Source organism: Phacochoerus africanus, chromosome 8, assembly GCF_016906955.1.
Source record: "Phacochoerus africanus isolate WHEZ1 chromosome 8, ROS_Pafr_v1, whole genome shotgun sequence".
NCBI lineage: Eukaryota > Metazoa > Chordata > Mammalia > Artiodactyla > Suidae > Phacochoerus > Phacochoerus africanus.
The window spans coordinates 166,811,356-166,830,209 of NC_062551.1; the positions used below are offsets into that span (position 1 = coordinate 166,811,356).

The window sequence follows — 18,854 nt, forward strand, 5'->3', positions numbered from 1 at the left end:
TAGGCCTTCTGCACCTTCTCAGGCAAAAGGGTCCCAGGACAGGCCGCAGGGATTCTGTCAACACTCCAGATTTCCTGCCTCAGAGAGCTCAGCAAGGTTTCAAAGTGCACCCCTCTGCACTCTGGGGAACTCGGCCAGCCTGGACCACGGCAGGGATTCCTAAGCAGTGTGAGAACCACAGACGCATGCCATGCACCCTAGGCTTCCCAAAGCAAGGAGCGTCTCAAAAGAAGAGAGGTTTTCCTCTCTAGAGCTGGGCCAGAGGGCAGCTTCCACACCCGTGCCTCCTGAGCCCCTACCAGGCATCTGGTAGACCTCTGTGCTCTGGCCCCTCGCCACCCTGTCCGTGAGGCAGCAGCTGTAAGAGGCAGCAGAATGTGGCAGCGAAGCCTGTGGGCTGTGGCCAGAGCGCTCGGGTTCACAATTGGGCTTCATCACTTCGCAGGCGTGTGACCTCAGGCAAACCGCATGACTTCCCTAGGCCTCCGCGTCCTCGGAGTTACAGCTGCACTAGCACGAAGGATTGTTGGGAGGATTAAAACAGAAAAAAGTAGGAAAAGGCCCTGGCGGAGGACGTGACACGTCAATACCGAGACCTCAGCGGGTGTTGGCCACCCGTGTCGCTGCTGCCGGTGCTGGTCTGCAGCTTGGGCACGGCCTGGATGCGGGACCCGCTCTCCACTGAAACTGCCCCAGGCTTGGCGGATGGATGCCATGCTCGCTCCCGATGCGGAGGGCCTCCGCCGGTCACCACCCAAGAGAAAGGATTCTCCATCTTTCACCAAAGCACACGAAGCCGCTCAAATGCATACAGCAGAGCGTCGCTAGGAAAATGGGGAGTGTCAATTCAGATTTTATGAGTTACTTTTTTTTCCTTTAAACCTACATTTTAAATGCTTACCATGACATTCTGGGATCTTCATTTCTTCCTGAAAAAACTTACCTGCTTTAACGAGTCATTGAGAAAAGAGAATTCACGTAGTGTCTAACATTACATTTTGCTGGAATGGTCGAGCATTTATAGCCCAAAATACACCATCTCATTTCATTCTCTTGACTAATGAGTGACATAAGGCTCTGACTCCTCCAAGATCACACACAGCCTGTTTAGTGAGAAAGCTGTGAGAGAACGTTCTGTCTCCAAATCTCTCTCGTTCCAACCTACCATGTATTGGTACATGTCAAGATAATTATTTTTCTTCAGTGACCCTCTCCACTGAAAGGGTGCTTTATTAAGATTCCTCACACGCTCACAATTTCCATCTCCCAAGGGGAGAAATTAATATCTATTCACAAAACAAGCATTACGTGCCTACTAAGTGCTAAAGCCTCTGCTAAGTTTGGCAGCCACGAACAAGATTGTGTCTCTATGCTAAGAAGCGCAGCGCCTACCACGGGGAAGGAAGAGCGGCACACAATGACAGTACAGTGACAGAGCCGTGGGTGGGGCACGGCAGGGGTACAGGTCAAGAGCAACTGGGCGTGCGCCGCGGGGCGGAAGTCAGAGAAGATGTTCCATATTCCAGGGGACCAATGGACGAAAAGCCCCAATCCCGTGTTTCGCTCAGGGCAGATGCCCGACACAGTTGAGTTCCTTTGGATCGCATGCCCCCTCTTCCCCGCCTCCCTCATTAGAGGAAGATGTATCAGGCAGGCAAGTCTTGAGGAAGGAGAGGAGAATTTCCCAACAGTCAGCACAAAAGCGTGAGATGGAGCAAGCTGGCTTCCCAGAGCAGCAGGACCCCGCAGCATGGACCGGTCAGTCCGTCAGTATCCCCTCCATCACCATGGCCCGTCCCCAGCCTGGGCCCAGGGGTGGGAGTCCGTGACTGGGCAGGCTCAAGGAGGAGCGAGGCTTAGGAAGTGAGTGAGAATATGCTTCACACAGCACTTGGCAATAATACAAAAAATAACAGAGAAAAATGGAATGGTTTGTTTTTATTAGAGGGTGTCAAAACGTCCATGTCAAAAGAGCTGCGTTAAGACCCTTTGTGTCAAAATACTGTGGCTATAAAATCAAAATCCTGAATTACTTAGACCTTTTTTGATCAAAATCCGAAGAAACATCAGCTACCCCCAAGGAAAAAAAATTAAATGAACCTAGATTTCCAACACCAAGGATCATGCCTAACACCAAAACCAAGACTTTATCAGACAGATCAGAGCTTCCTCATAAGAAATGTTAAAAGAAGTCCTTCCAGCAGAAGAAAAACAACCCCAACAGGAACACGTATCTACACAAAGGAAGAAAGACCAACCACAAGCTGGAGTTTATAGACTTTATACATAAACTTAGTAAAACTGAGTAGTTTGTGGGTAACTATAAAAGACTGTTTTGTTTCAGTTTTTTGTCTTTTTTGCCTTTTGTACGGCCGCTCCCGCGGCATGTGGAGGTTCCCAGGCTAGGGGTCGAATCGGAGCTGTAGCCACCGGCCCACGCCAGAGCCACAGCCACACAGGATCCGAGCCGTGTCTGCAACCTACACCACAGCTCACGGCAACGCCGGATTGTTAACCCACTGAGCAAGGGCAGGGACCAAACCCACAACCTCATGGTTCCTAGTCGGATTCGTTAACCACTGCGCCACGACGGGGACTCCTATAAAAGACCTCTTCATCCTAACATGGAAAAACCTCTAAAATTTAAACTATGGTAAAGTGCACATAACATGAAGTGTACCATGTTCAGCAGTTTTAAGTGTACGGTTCAGTAGCGCTAAGTACTTTCACTCAGTCTCCAGAACTCTTTATATAATCGTGAAATGGAACCTCTATTAAATATCCATTAAACACCAGCTCCACACTTCCCCCGTCCCAGATTCAGGTAACCACCATTCTATTTTCTACCGCTATGAATCTGACCATTCCAGGTAATTCACATACGGGGAATAATCCGCCACAGAAAAGAACAAAATAATGCCATTTGCAGCCACGTGGATGCAACCAGACAGTCTCATACTAAATGAAGTAACGCAGAAAGAGAGAGAGAGATACCACGTGATATCACTGGCATGTGGAATCTAAAACACGGCACAGATGAACCTATATCCACAAAACAGAAACAGACTCACAGACACAGAGAACAGACCTGCTGTTGCCAAGGGGGCGGGGGAGGAGAGGTGCAGATACCACATTTAGGACAGATAAGCCGTGAGGTCCTGCTGTACAGCACAAGGAACTCTATGCAATCGCTCGTGATGGAACACAACATATGGACGATAGCATGAGAAAAAGGATGTACACCCTTGGATGACTGGGCCACCCTGCTGTACAGCAGAGAGGGACGCAGCACTATAAATCAACTACACGCTGCCAAAATAAAAAACATCGGGGAGCACAAGCAGCCTTGTCTTCCTTCTATTTCACTTAGCATAATGTCCTCAAGTTTCATCCACACAGTAGCACGTGTCCTAATTTCCTCTCTGTTTAAGGCTGAATAATATTCCATATCTCCACACACACACACACACACACACACACACGCCACAATTTCTCTTTCATCTGTTGATGGACACTTGGGTTGCTTTGTCTAGTGTAAATAATGCTGCTATGAATATGGGTGTGCAAATATCTCTTTGAGACCCTGCTTTCGTTTCTTTTGGGTACATACCCAAAAGTGGAAATGCTGGGTCATAGAGTAATTCAATTTTCAGTTTTTTGAGAAGCCACCGCAGTGTTTTCAATAGTGGCTGCATCACTACTTTACCATGCTACCAAGAGTGCACAGAGGTTTCCACTGCTCCACACCCTTGTCAGCACTTGCTATTTTCTGCTTTTTTTTTTTTTTTTGGATAGCGGCCACCCTCAGGCGCGTGAGGCAGTATCTCACTGTGGTTTGATCTGCGTCTCCCCAGTGACCAAGGATGTTGGTCATCTCCTCATGTGCTTATCAGCCATTTGCACATCTTCTCTGGAGAAACGTCCACTTGAGTCCCTTGCCCATTTCTTGTTGTTGTTGCGTTTTTAGGAGTTCTTTATATATTCTGGACAATAACACCACATCAGATATATGATTGGCAAATATTTTCTCCCATTCCATAGGTTGCCTTTTCCTGGTCATTTTCAATTGGCTTTAAATTATTAACTATTTAAAACAAAAATAAAAAAGACAGTGTTGTGAGTTATAATATAGACGTCAAACACATGACAAAAATAGCACAAAGGCCAGGGAGGTATACTGTTCTGAAGTTCGTAAGCTCTACGTGAAGAGCTACAATATTATTTGAGAATAGACTATAAATTACAGATGTAAGTTGTGAACTCTAGGATAATCATGAAAAACATAAAACAAAGAGGCATACCTATTAAACCCAGAGTGACAATAAAATGAAACTGTAAAATGCACTCAATTAATCCAAGAGGAGTTAGGAAAAGAAAGAGCAGAAAGAAAGAAAGGGAAAACTAATAGCAGATGGTAGATTTAAACCCAGCTACGATGATGATTCCATTAAATATAAACGTTATAAACACGTGGGTAAAAGGCGGCCACTGTCAGACTGGAGAAAAAAGGAAGTCTCACCTGTATGCTCGTCAAGAAACCCATTCTAAGTATAAAAGGACAGATATGTTAATTGTAAAATGAGGGGCAGCTGCCAACTACACGCCTACGGCCCAGCTTCTCTGATGCTCAAGGGTATAAACACACATACTCCTTCCCCACCGAAGAAGGTAAAAGGGTCGATTTCAGAACAAGAAGTATTGCCAGCAAAAAAGGGACATTTCGGAACAATGGACGAAGCAATTCAGCAAGGGGATACGACAACCCTAAGGGCACATGCACTAAATGGCAGAGCTTCCAAATACACTGAAGCAAAACCTGAGAGAGACTTCAACATCCTTCTGCCAGTAACTGACAGAAAATCAGCAGAGACATAGACTTGAGATACACTCTCAACCAACCCAGTCTAATTACAATTTGAGAATACCCCAAAACATCAGAGTATTTTCAAGTGCACCTAGAAGACCCACAGAGAGAGACCATATTTTATCCCATAACTCGAGTCTCAACCAATTTAAAAGTATTCAAATCATACAAAGCATACTCTCTGACTGCAACAAAAATAAACCAGAAATCTATAATATATCTGGAACATCCTCAGATATTTCCAAATAAAGCAAAAAAAAAAAAAAAAAAACTTCAGAAAAATATAGAGGGAAATTAAATGATTACAAAGGAATTAAATCTATGGTCTAACCTTTTATCTTAAGGCACAAACAAAAAAGAATGAAACCTAAAATAAATGGAAGGAGTTCCCATTGTGGCTCAGAGACAACACACCTGACTGGTATCCATGAGGACAGAGGTCTGATCCCTGGCCGTGCTCAGTGGGTTAAGGATCCGCTGTTGCCATGGCTTCGGGGTAGGTGACAGATGTGGCTTGGATCTGACATTGCTGTGGCTGTGGTGTAGGCCAGCAGCCACAGTTCTGATTTGACCTCTAGCCTGGAAACTTCCATGAGTCACAGTGTGGCCCTAAAAAAAAAAAAAGACAAAAAATAACAATAAAATAAAAGAATGGAAGGAAATAATAAAGGTAAGAGCAGAAATCAATAATATAGAGAAAAAAATACCAATAGGAAAAAAAGTCAATGAAATCAAAAGCTAGTTCTTTGAAAAGATTACTAAGGAATTCTCCTTGAGGCTCAGCCGTAATGAACCTGACTAGTATTCATGAGGACAAGAGTCTGATCCCTGGCCTCGCTCAGTGGGTTAAGAATCAGGCATTGCCGTGAGCCGTGGTGTAGGAGGCAGACAAAGCTCTGATCTGCCGATCTGCCGTTGCTGTGCCTGTGGGGTAGGCCGGCAGCTACAGCTCCGGTTTGACCCCTAGTCTGGGAACCTCCATATGCCATGGGTGTGGCCCTAAAGAGACCAAAAACAAAAACAAACAAACAAAAAACCAATAAAATGATAAACCTCTAATCAAGTAGATTAGGAAAAACAGAGAACAACACAAATTTTAATATCAGGCGTGAAAGAGAAGAACTCTCTAGAGATTCTAGCCATTAAAAGAGTAATGAGGGCGTTCTCTTGTGGCACAGTGGGTTAAGGATCCAGCACTGTCACTGCAGTGGCTTGGGTCGCTGCTATGGCGCGGGTTTGATCCCTGGCCCAGGAACTTCCACATGCAGAACAACAACAAAAAGAGTAATAAGGGACTATTATGAACAATTCTATGCCAATAAATTCAACAACTTAGATGAAATGTGCAAATTCCTCGAAAGCCAGACTATCAAAGAAGAAACAGGAAAATCTGACTGGAAATTAGAAAGCCTTAGATCTATTAAAGAAATTTAATTCTTAATTAAAAATATCTTTCCATAAGGAAAACTTCATGCCTAGATGTCTTTGCTGATGAATCCTATCAAATATTTAAGGAAAACGTATCAATTCTACACAAAACTTTCAGAAAACTGCAGATGAAGGAACAATTTTCCACTTACTCTATCAGGTCAGTTTTACCCTCATGCCAAAACTAAAGATATTACAAGAAAAGAAAACTACAGAACAGTATCTTTCATGAACAGAAAAATAAAAATCCTTATCAAACCCTGAGCAAACTGAATCTATCAATACGTGAAAATAACAATACACCAGGACCAAAGGAAGTTTATCCTAGAAGTGAAAGATTAGTTTAATATTCAAAAATCAGTGCTCTCAAGCCTTTTGAGATGGACTGCATTCTGCCTATGGAATAGTTATCTTTATAAATAAATGCACTTCTTACCTATTCAAAAAATAAATAAATAAAAGTCAATCAATGTGATTCACCATATCAATAGATGAAAAAAGCTATGCGGTCATCTCAAAAGATGCAGAAAAACCAGTTGGCAAAATTCAACATCTATTCATGATAAAAAAAGAACCTCAACAAGCTAGGAAAAGAAGAGCACTTCCTTTACCTGAAAAAGGTATACATGAAAAACCTTCCGCTACCACCGTAATGGTGGAAAACCATGGCAAGTACCTCCATTCTCACCTCACCTACTCAACCCTGTACTGACGAGTCCAGCCAGTGCAATGAGGTAAGAAAGAGGCATAAGAGGCATCCAGGTTGGAAAGGAAGAAGTAAAACTGTCTTCCGAAGACAGGACTAGCATCAAAACACACATACTAGTGCCAAAACACACACAGAGATCAAAGGAACAGAAGAAGGAATTAAAAAAAAAAAAAAAAGAACCACACATACATGTTTAACTGATTGTCAACAAACACGCCAAGGTAATTCCCTGGAGAAGGGAGAGTCTTTAACAAATAGGTCTGGAACAACTGCATTTCCATGTGTAAAAAATAAATCTCAGCCCTTACCTCTTTCTCTGTGTAAAAAACAACTTGAAATGGGCCCTTGACCTACGTATAAGAGCTAAATCTACAAAAATTCTAGAAGAGAACAATCCTTTTGACCTTGGATAGGGAAAGATTTTTTTTTTTTGGCCATGCCTGCATAGAAGGAAGTTCTGGGATTGAACCCACGCCACAGCCATAACCAGAGCCACAGCAGTGACAATGCTGGATCCTCAATCCACTGAGCCACCAGGGAACTCCAGGGAAAGACTCTTTAGATAAAAAACCAACAGCAAAATGCATAAAAGGAAAAAATTAATGAAGTGGACATGATCAAGTTAAAAACTGCTGCTCTGTGAAAGACATCGCTACGAGAATGAAAGGACAAGCTGCAGACTGGAAGAAAATATTTGCCTATCACCTCCCTGACAAAGGGCTTCTACCCAGAATATGTAAAGAAACCTTCTTACAATTCAATGGGATAAACAACCCACTGAAAAAAAAGCAAGAGAGTTGGACGTTTCCCCAAAGATAAAAGAATGGCAAATAAGCACATGAAAATGATACTCCACACCATTAGTCATTAGTAAAACCCACATTAAAATCACAGCGAGAAAGCACTCTAAACCTACGAGAACAGCTAAAATGAAAAAGATTGATATCAGGGATATAAAACAACCTAAACTTTCCTACTCTGCTGGCAGGAAAGCAAAATAGAATAGTCACTTTGGAAAACAGTTTGGCAAATTCTTATGAAGTGAAGCATACATCCCATACACAAATGTTTACATTGGCCTTATTTGTAAGAGCTAAAAGCTGGAATTAACCCAAACGTCCTCTGACGGTTAAGTAGATAAACAACACACAATGTTATGCCCATATAATGGAATACTATTCACCAATAAAAAGAACAAGCACTGCTGTACCATGTATGAGTCTCAAATGCATCATGCTAAACAAAAGAGGCAGACTAGAAAGGCCACTACGTGATCCATTTATATGACATTCCAGAAAAACCACAGGGGCAGTGGTTACCAGGGCCTGGGGATCAAGGGAAGGGCAACTGCAGAGGAGCGCGAGGGACCTTCCGGGGTGCTGGCGGAAAAATGTTCTCTTGGTTGTTGTGGTGGCTGCACAAGGGTGTTACCCAAACTCATACAACTCGGCGTTCCCTTCGTGGCTCCGTGGTTAACGAACCCAACTAGGATCCATGAGGATGCAGGTTCGATCCCTGGCCTTGCTCAGTGGGCTAAGGATTCAGCATTGCCATGGGTTGTGCTGTAGGTCGCAGACACGGCTTGGATCTGACATTTGCTGTGGCTGTGGTGGAGGCCAACAGCTACAGCTCCAACTGGACCCCTAACCTGGGAACCTCCATATGTCTCGGGTGCAGCCCTAACATAGCAAAAAACAAAACAAAACAAAACAAAAACCCTCATACAACTGTACTAATAAGTAAATTACTGTTTCCTACTTTAATAAAATTACGATACTTCTAAACAGTCATAATTTTATATTATGCAATCATTTAAAAAAGAAGATGGCTCCATTTATGCTGGTAATAGGATAATCTCTAAGATATACTGTTAGGAGTAAAAAAAATGAAGAAAAAAGAAAATAAAAAGATATATTGTTAGGAGTAAAAAACAAGATACAGAGTAATAAATACATTATGTTCCTGTTTATGGTAATACCGTGCTGTCTCAGGGACAGCCCTGGAGTGGGAGTATACACCCTTTGGCACCGTTCGAGTTTTTTCCGCCCCGCATGCTTATATTACTTTCAATTAGAAAGCCCATTTACCTATAAAATTGGATTGTGATGATCATTGTACAACTATAAATGTAATAAATTCACTGAGAAAAAAAAAAAAAAGAAAAAAGAAAGCCCATTTATACAGGTCAAGGAAAACTCACAAGTGTCTGGCCCAGGGGACTGAGCCATGTAGGTCTGAGAAAGCCATGTAAGAATATAGAGCATAGGGAGTTCCCGTTGTGGCACAGTGGAAACAGTGGAAATGAATCTGACCAGGAACCATGAGGTTGTGGGTTTGATCCCTGGCCTCGCTCAGTGGGTTAAGGATCCGGTGTTGCCGTGAGCTATAGTGCAAGTGGCAGACGCGGCTCGGATCTGGCGTGGCTGTGGCTGTGGTGTAGGCCAGCAGCTGTAGCTCCGATTCGACCCCTAGCCTGGGAACCTCCGTATTCGGTGGGTGTGGCCCTGAAAGAAACGAGAATGCGGAACACAGCGCCAGACACTTAGGTCGTGCTCAGTAAATAGCTGGGGGGAGTGAAGTACTGGAATCAAGTCAGAAGGCAGACCCTTGGATAGAGAGATCTCTATCTGAGCAGCCGATACTCAGGCAGCGGAGCCCCTGCTTGACAAGAGCAGCTAAGCTTGGACTGCTTACATTAGAAGACGAAAGGGAGCATAAAATCCAAACACCCTGGGTTTGCTCTGGGGCAAGCTGTTTGTCCGCATTCCTTTGCAAGCACATCGTGTGCCCTAACCTCGGCCTCCTAAGGGATGGGGTGCACACCCTTCCCCCCGAACAGCGCCCACCCCAAGAGGCCACCCCTGGGGCTCCTCTGGTGGTCTGAGGGCTATAACCTGATTCCGAGGGTCCCCAGCAGCCCCTCCTACATCCCCGCCACGTCAGACACTCCTCTAACTTTTAGAAGGAACAAAACGACCCCAAGGGTCTCGCTGCAGCTGAACTGCAGACAAGACGAGGGTGGCTCGTCAGGCCCTCTTCCACCAAGGCTTCAGGAAATAAGACCCGAAGGAACAGGCAGATAAGCAAGCAAGGCCCCTTAGTGGAATCTGGTGAAAGGAACTCCCAGGGTTTGGCAGACTCTTTCAGCAAGCCTGCCATCAAGGAAATCAGGAGCTGGAGAACGCCAAATGGACAAGGCGGGAAGGTGCCAAAACAGCCAGGCTCAGAAGGTCCTCTTTATTCTCTGCTTTATTTGGATAGGCCTCCCCAGAGCCAGGTAGCTGGTCCCAGCTTCTCACGAGACCGGACCATGAGCTTCTGCGCTGTGCAGCCCCCTCTGGCTGCCGCTGGATACTGGCTTCCAGGGTGCAATCTCGCAGGTTCGACCTCCTCTTTCCCCTCCCCAGAAGCCAGCCATACCGGCAGGCGCAAGCTCCAAGAGCAGGACAGGGGCAAGGTGTAGCAAGGGCCTACGGAGGGACTGGGGCAGGAACCAACCAAGGGCAGAGTCCTCTCCAGGCGCCCACTGACTCGAGGTCACGGAGAGAAAGTACGGCACAGTCTCCCTCTCGCAGGAGCACACCACTTGCCGCAAGGGGCAGGGCGCCTGAGGCCCGGGCCGGGCACCGGGCTGTCGAGGCGGCGGGCAGAAACAGGAGCACTTACCGGGGGAAGATGGCAGTCATCACGGCTGACGCGTAGCCGGGCTTGCAAGCTCCTTCTGAAAAGTTTGCGTACTTGGTGGCCAACTCAGCAGGCCTATGGGAAGAGAAGGAGAGTCACAGCTTGCCAGGCACTGGGCAGTGGGCGACTAGCTCCTGAACTGCTGCACGCGTTTAAACCTCGAAGAGAACTGCATGGCCTACAATCAGCACTCCGGCCGCTCTTCCACGCCAGGGCTCCGGAGGTGGGGGCCGGGGAGGCGCCAAGAGACCCTAAAGGAACAGGTAGATGCATAGCAAGGCCCTTCAATGGCACTCGGTAAAAGGAGCTCGCGGGGTCCCACTCAGATCCTCTGCAGTAAGCCTGGTACCAAGGAAATCTCCGCCCAGGCGCCCAGAACGGGAGAGTGGAGCCTGGAGAACCAAGGAGAGCCGTCGGCACTGCCCTTTCGACCTTCCTGGCTGCTCCTACACGTCCGGCCTCATCTACCTCTACTCGCTCCATCCCCACTACGGTCCAGCCGGTGGGAACCACTCCCAGGCCCTGGACACGGATCAGATACGTGTTGGGGCCATGACCGTAGTCATGAGACATCTGGATAAAGATGGGCTTGTGCTCGCCCACTCTCTCTGCCTGGAACCCTCTTCCTCGTCCTTCTCCACCTGCCTATGCCTTCTGGTCCCTCACAGCTCAGCTCAGGTGTCACCTGAGAGACACCTGGGAGAAAGTTCCTGACCCCCAGATGGGGCCACGTGCCTCGTCGGCGGTCATGGCCCACCCTCCCTGCCACCACAGGACATGCGCGTCCCATTGGCACGCGCCATACTGAGCTGCCACCGTTAGGGGCATGTCTCCCTTATTGGATGGTAAATTCCCCAGGGCAGGGTCCGATTTAACCCTGCACCCCCACTTCCTTGCACGGGGACGGGCACAGAGAAGATGCCTAGGATTTTCTGAAGGATCAAAATGGCCCTGACGACCTCACTGCACTTGGACTGGAAACAAGACACTCTGAAGAGCCCGCTAGTCAGAGAGCGCTATTTTTCAGAAGACTTGTGTGTTCTAGCCCTGGCTCTGATGCTGTGTGACTGCAGTCAAGTCACCTCACATCTCTGGGCCTCAGTGTCTTTATGTGTTCAATGTGGAGCTGGAGCCATTGCCTTGCCACCAAAACCTCTGCCCAGGACAGTGGAGAGAAAACCACGGCAGAGGAAAGGACACATTCAGTGCTGGCTGGGGCTGGAGGCCCTGCCTGCTGGGGCACCTGAGGGAGCCCTGGCTGCTGGCCAGGTCCCAGGCCCACCGTCCCCCTCCTCCAGCCTTGCGCCCCCTTGCGAACCCTCTGATGCCCAGCTGCTCTGCTGTGCTGGGGCCCTGGGGCGAGTCTTCCCTCAGGGCCGCCTTCCGCAGGGGCTGGGGGAAGGCTGGCACCTCTACTGGGCAGCCAGATACCACGATGCCTCTGCCTATGATGTGTCACGTGTGAGTCCCTCATGGGCCTTGTGGGCCTAGCCCGGGGCCTTGCAGAGTCATCGCTCACTGACTTCACACAAACTCGTCTGTATCCTCGTGCGATTTCTTCGAGACGTTGACATGTTTGAAGCCTTCCCCACCAATGGCATCTAAAGGCTGAAATGCAAATGCGAATGCGGGTGACAAGCAGGACCCGGGCCTTTATTTGGTAGGCAAAAGAAAGTCAAGTGCTTAACAAGCGAATTTACATAACAACATTTTCTTATGTAAACAGCCATATTTCCGAAATGAAACATCAACTTCGGTGAAATGACTGGAGCCGCCTTCTGGACGATGCACAGTGAATAGACGTGATCGGCTTTTTCAGCGACTCCTCTCGACAGCCCCGTGAGTAGGTGCTGTTCATTATTAATTTACGTACAAGCTCAGAAAGACGAAGAGACCTTCAAGATCCTACAGCTGGGAAGTGGGGGACACTCTATTTGAACCTATGTCTTCTGAAGGCCAGTGCAGGAGCTCTTACCATGGCACCCCCGCGGGCACGGGCCACAGTGAGTGTCAGCACAAGGGCAGCAGAGGGATCCGTGCAGCTGGAGATGGGGCAGAGCAAAGCTCTGGAAGGGTGTTGCCAAGCGGTGGGGGGTCGTGGGTCCCTCATAGCTTTGCCTCCGTCCCCCCCATCGTGAGCTCGCCTGCCCCCGTGCTACGGTCTGGCTGAATTCCAGAGAGAGTCACAAAGAAAGGGAACGGTGGATGGCAGCCGTCCCTTCAGCGCAGCGCCGTGCAGAAGGGCTATGCCACAGACAAACCTTCGGCCACCTGTTTCCCCCTCTAGTGTTAACTAGACACACGGCTGCCTCTGGCCAGGCGCTTCAAGAATCAGGGCCGCGGATCTGCAGCAGCATGGATGGACTCTGGAGGGCGTTTATGCTCAGCGAAATCAGTCAGACAGAGAAAGACAAGTCCTGCATGATGTTCCTTACCCGCGGAATCTAAAAATTACAACAAACCACAACAAAAAAGAAGCAGACTCACAGATATAGAAAACAAGCTAGCGGTTACCAGGGGAGGGCGGGGGGCAGAATAGGGGTGGGAGGGTGGGAGAGGGGCAGGCATAAACTATTGGCTGTAAGACAGACTCAAGGATGTACTGGACAACCCAGGGAATGAGGCCAATATTTTGTAATAACTGTAAATGGAAAGTAACCTCTAAAAATTGTACAAAACTCTTTTTTTTTTTAATGGCCGTGTCTACAACATATGAAGTTCCTAGGCTAGGGGTCCGATTGGAGCTACTGCTGCTAGCTTACACCATAGCCACAGTAACGCAGGATCCGAGCTGCGACCTACACCACAGCTCACAGCAATGCTGGATCCCCAACCCACTGAGCGAGACCAGGGATCGAACCCGCATCCTCAAGGATACTAGTTAGTCAGATTCGTTTCTGCTGCACCACAACAGAACTCCCTCCAATTTTTTTTTTTTCTGCTGTGGTCTTTTTAGGGCCCATTTGTGGCACATGGAGGTTCCCAGGCAAGGGGCTGAATCGGAACTATACCTGCCGGCCTACACCACAGCCACAGCAATGTGGGATCCTTAACCCACTGAGCGAGGCCAGGGATCGAACCTTTGTCCTCATGGATACTAGTCTGGTTTGTTAACATCGGAGCCACGACAGGAACTCCCCCCAATTTTTTAAAAATTAAAAAAAAGGATTGCCCCCCAAAATCTTTGAAAATTAAAAAAAAAAAAAAGATTCGGCTACGGGATAGTTCAGGGTCTGTGAACTTCAGTAAATCCATGATGGAGACGAGAGGACGGGCAGGAAAGGCGCTTCCTTCCCTGGCAGTGCAGGCTCGTCAGATACCAAGGATGAGCAGCTCTAAATCAATCCCCTTTTAGAAAGCAAGAGTAACCTCTAAGACACACAGCTCTGGGCAGAGGGAGCCCTGTCGCGTTATTACCGAATTAAAATGCCTTAGAGAGGGCCTGCGGACCATCCCAGTGAGAGATGAATGGGGGGAGTGTTGCGGATTCTGAGTCACACAGCAGGCTGGGACCTCTGGGGCAGTGAGCCGTCAAAACCACCAAGATTAACAGTCTCCAACTCCCTGGGGCCAGAAGAGTGAGTTTCTCCAAGTCGCTCATGCTCCAAATGCCAGGAGGCCCCACAGACGTCCCATCGGATCAGGCAGCCCTTGTTCTTCTCCCCCCTCTGCAGCTGGCCTTTCATTTGGGGGAGATTTAGCATTTCAGCCAGTAAGAGCACCCATTGTCCTGCAAACGTGACTACCCAGTGCCTGGGGTGAGGAGTCTGAACCACTGCAGTCTCAAGAGGAACTCCAGATGGGGAGCCGGGAACCCAAAGGACGGAACCAGCCGTCCACTCTCGTGCTTCTCTCAGAAGCACCGCTGGAAGGAATCGGGCCACAAGCGACGGCTTGTAAATGGGAGGCGCGGAGGACCTGGACTCAGAAACGTTCGAGAAGCACACTGCAAGCCGTGTGACCTCGGACGAGAGAAGGACAAGCTGTTTCTCAGCTTCTCCATCTGCCAATGAGAACCCCTTGATTCCCAGGGACACAGGAGGACGCGGCGAGAAAGCACATCTGGAAGGGCTGGCGGTCCTCCAGGGTGCCACACAGATACTACAGGAATGAGGCGAGGTGGCAGAGGCTGGCAGCCAGATGGCGGAGGCTTTGGACACCTGGCTCGCGTTGGGATCCCGCTGGGGGAGCGTTCCTGAATGGTTTCCAGGGGGAGAGTGCCCTGATGGCCACGTGCATTTCAAGGACCAGTGTTTGGGAGGTGAGCAGTAGCCCTGCAGAAGGCTGAAAGGAGCAGTCGGTGCCACTGACAATGAATCAGGAGAGAAAGTGCCATTCCAGGGGCCAAAAGAAGAACGTGTCTCAAGAGGGACGCAGGGACCGAGCGCATCAAGCCCTGCGCTGGGCCTGGAAGGTGTGGCCACAGGCTTGACCGCTGGATGTGCAAACACAGAGGTGACTCTGGACTTTCAGTGGAGCTGTTTCCCCTGGAGTGTGGGAGCGAAATGCTGGTTTCATCGGGTTTAAGCAGAAAACAGAAGAACTGGAGCCAGGCACTACAGACGCCTATATTTAGAAGTTTTGCTATAAAGGGAGACAGAGAGATGGGGCTACAGCTAAAGGGGAGAAGAAGGGAAAGTTGGTTTTTTTTTTTGAGGTCAGGGACATTTTCAGCACGCTGATAAGCTGGTTGGAGTGAGAGGAAAACCCACGCATAATGCAGTAGACATGGGACAGTCGGAGAAATATCCTTGAGAAGGTGAGACGGGAAAGGAGCTACCACGGAAATGGAAGGATTGGTCTCGGCTCCGTTCGTCCTGCCCTGGCCAGCGGCCACCTCTTCATCGTGCACCATCCAGCTGAAGCCCCATCTCCTTGCGAAGCTTTCCGTGACCGCTTCACCTGCCAAGTAGAACCAACCTATCCTGCCTGGGGACCCCCCTTGACCTGGAGCTGACATTCACCTGACCTTGCTCGATTGTCCCCACCCTCCCTCCCCCTCCCACCGCCTTCCCTTTCTGCCTCCACAGATTCACTCAATATCTAGTCACTCAACAGGTGCTCGGAGGCATCAGAGACACTTCTTGGATCTGTACCCTGGCTGTATCGCTTATTAGCTGGGCATGTGTTATTTCATTGCTCTGTGTCTGAATTACATGAGTACTTATTCGTCAAATCGTTGTGAGGATTATGCTGAGAAGAAAGTTCTTCATGCCAGGCCTTGCACACCGCTCTCGCTCGGTACATGCGAACTGAAACCATCCTGTGGCTATGTGCCAGGTGCTGGGCTGGGATCAGGGGCACAGCAAGGACTAGGACACAGGTATGCCCAGGGTTTGCTGCACTGAGGAATGACTGTTTAAACGTCTTTCTCTCCCAGGCTCTGAAACCTGAGTATAGCGCTTAGCACAAAGGAGCACGCACAGCATGCAGAACACAAGCTCCCTACACAATGTCTGTTGGACTGAACTCAACGGGTTACCCTGACTTGGAAGGTTAAGTGACAGCAAGTATGGAGGAGGTGGCAATGGCTGGGGGAAAACGAAGGGACTCTGAGTGCTAGGGCTCTATAGACTAGTGATGGGCATCTCACGACCAATGGCTAATTTCTAGAACCTCTCAGAAAGGACTGACCTCAGATCAGCCGCCTACTCTGCCCCCTCCCTCATTCAGTTCAAGGACCTGGTTGGAGCATGACATGAGACCATGCGTGTAACACCTAGCACACTGCCTGACAAACCATGATTAGCAAATACTGGCTTCTTTTCGAGCAAATACAGCACCTCAGTCAAGGCAGCCAGCATGACTGTGCCAGGAGGGCCCGCGTGATGAGCACACAGGTGAGACTCCTCAGCACAGAGCCCACCGCATCTCAGCTTCTTCAAGTCCGTCCTCGCTAACCTTCCTGGTAAAGAGGCACCTCTCCAGTTATGAGGGGGACGATTTGGGAACAAGGACGTGACTGGGGACATGGCCGAAGCCGTTTAGATTCGTTTCAGTGAGATCCTGTCCTGTTCGTAAACATTTTCATGTATTTCTGAAACAGGCTTTTTATGTAAGAAAGGTTACTGAACACTGTCACAGACACTTTCGAGCTCCAAGACGGAAATGTTTCTTTTTAAGGACCCCTTCTATCTCCTCCGAGTGCCTCTCCCCTCTAGCCCCAAGACTGCAGGTCTGCTGGCTCTTCCTGCAACACCAGCAGTCTCTTGGTTCACCCACATTGGGGGGGCTACCTATCTGTCCTGCCCTGGGTACCACTGACCCTTTGCTCTTCTGAACTTAACAGACTTGGGCCTCTCTACAGGTTTTGCCCCACTTGCAGTGATGTCTGATAAACCCGGCAGCACTGTCTCATGTCTCTTGCATCCCGTTAAGAGAAGAAGGACTGCTTGATCTGCGCCGTCTGGGCCAGGGGGCATTTTCCAGCTCTTCAGCTCTTGCTACTGGGCACTGCGAAGCCTTCTCCACAAATCAGGTCGCTCTGCTCTCTGATCAGTGATTCTGGAGCTGATGCTACTGCCGTTTATCTCTGGCTCCAGAGCCTTCTAATTTTTTTTTTTTTTTTTTTTGCCACACCCAGGGCATGCAGAAGTCCCAGGCCAGGGATTGACTCAAGCCACATCACTGACAATGCCGGGTGCTTAGCCTGCTCAGCTACCAGGAAACTCCATCCAGGGCCTTGTAATTTACTTCGTTTTGGTTGGGAGGATGCTCTCTAGCGAGTACTTGCAAAGGCTTTAGCCTGAGCTGTATAGGCAAATCTCACAAAGACTTTCCACTTGGAATCTCTTCCAACTGCTCCAATTCAATTTTGTTTCTACATTTCATTAAAAAGTAACAAACCTGACCAGTATCCATGAGAACACAGGTTTGATCCCTGGCCTTGCTCAGTTGGATCTGGCATTACCGTGAGCTGCGGTATGGCTCACAGAGGTGGCTCGGATCTGGCATTGCTGTGGCTATGATGTAGGCCAGCAGCTATAACTCCAATTCGACCCCTGGTCCGGGAACTTCCATATGTTGTGGGTGTCGCCCGCCCCCAAAAAAAGACCGAAAAAAAAAAACCCCAAAACCAAAAAAACCCCACATCTTCTTTCTGGGTGGTAGTGAAATGAACAGAGAAACTAATATTTATTGAACATAAATTATGTGCCAGACAGACTTAATTATCTAATTTAGCTTTATAATAATCCTTGAAGGCAGTACAGCCTTTAGTCCCAAGCATGAGGGGCTAAAAAAGTCCAAGAGAAGATATGGTTGGAAGATGTGCTATTCCACGTTTAAACCACAAAATTTCAAATGATAAAATTTTGATAGAGATTGCAATGAATCTGTAGGTTGCTTCGGATACTATCGACATTTTTACAATAGTAATTCTTCTAATCAAACGTACAAAATATCATTCCATTTATTTGTGTCTTCAATTTCTTTCATCCGTGTCTTATGGTCTCCAGTGTACACGTCTTTCATCTCCTTGGTTAAACGGACTCCAAAGTATTTTATTCTTTTTGATACAACTGTAAGTGGGATTGTTTTCTTTTTTCTTTTTTCTTTTTGTCTTTTTGCCGTTTCTTGGACCGCTCCCGCGGCATATGGAGGTTCCCAGGCTAGGGGTCTAATCGCAGCTGTAGCTGCTGGCCTAGACCAGAGCCACAGCAACGCGGGATCTGAGCTGCATCTACGACCTACACCACAGCTCACGGCAACGCCGGATCCTTAACCCACTGAGCAAGGGCAGGGATCGAACCCGCAACCTCATGGTTCCTAGTCGTATTCGTTAACCACTGCGCCATGACGGGAACTCCGGACTGTTTTCTTAATTTCTCTTTCTCATAGTTCATTATTAGTGTATAGAAACATAACTGATTTTTGTACACTGATTTTTTTTTATCCTGCAACTTTACCGAATTTAATAGTTCTCACAGCTTTTTGGTGGAGTCCTTAGGACTTTCTATACACAATATCATGTTATCTGCAGATACAGATGGTCTTACTTTTTCCTTTCCAGTTTGGATACCTTTTATTTCCTTTTCTTCTCTAACTGCTTTGGTTAGGACTTCTGGTACCACGGTGAATAAAAGTGGCGAGGACAGGCAGCCTTGTCTTGTTGCTGATCTTGGGGAAACACCTGCAGCTTTTCATCATTGAGGATGATGTTATCTGCGG

General features: G+C 48.0%; 1 protein-coding gene across 8 annotated transcripts in view; it reads right to left on the bottom strand.

Moving 5' to 3' along the window:
* Window positions 1-18,854, bottom strand: part of ST3GAL3 (ST3 beta-galactoside alpha-2,3-sialyltransferase 3) — a 225,438-nt gene that overhangs the window by 62,724 nt on the left and 143,860 nt on the right. For all 8 annotated transcript variants that reach the window (XM_047789361.1, XM_047789364.1, XM_047789363.1 and 5 more), the window contains one exon: window positions 10,668-10,760. In XM_047789361.1, the coding sequence (XP_047645317.1) occupies window positions 10,668-10,760 (93 nt within the window). The remainder of the gene's footprint in view (window positions 1-10,667; window positions 10,761-18,854) is intronic.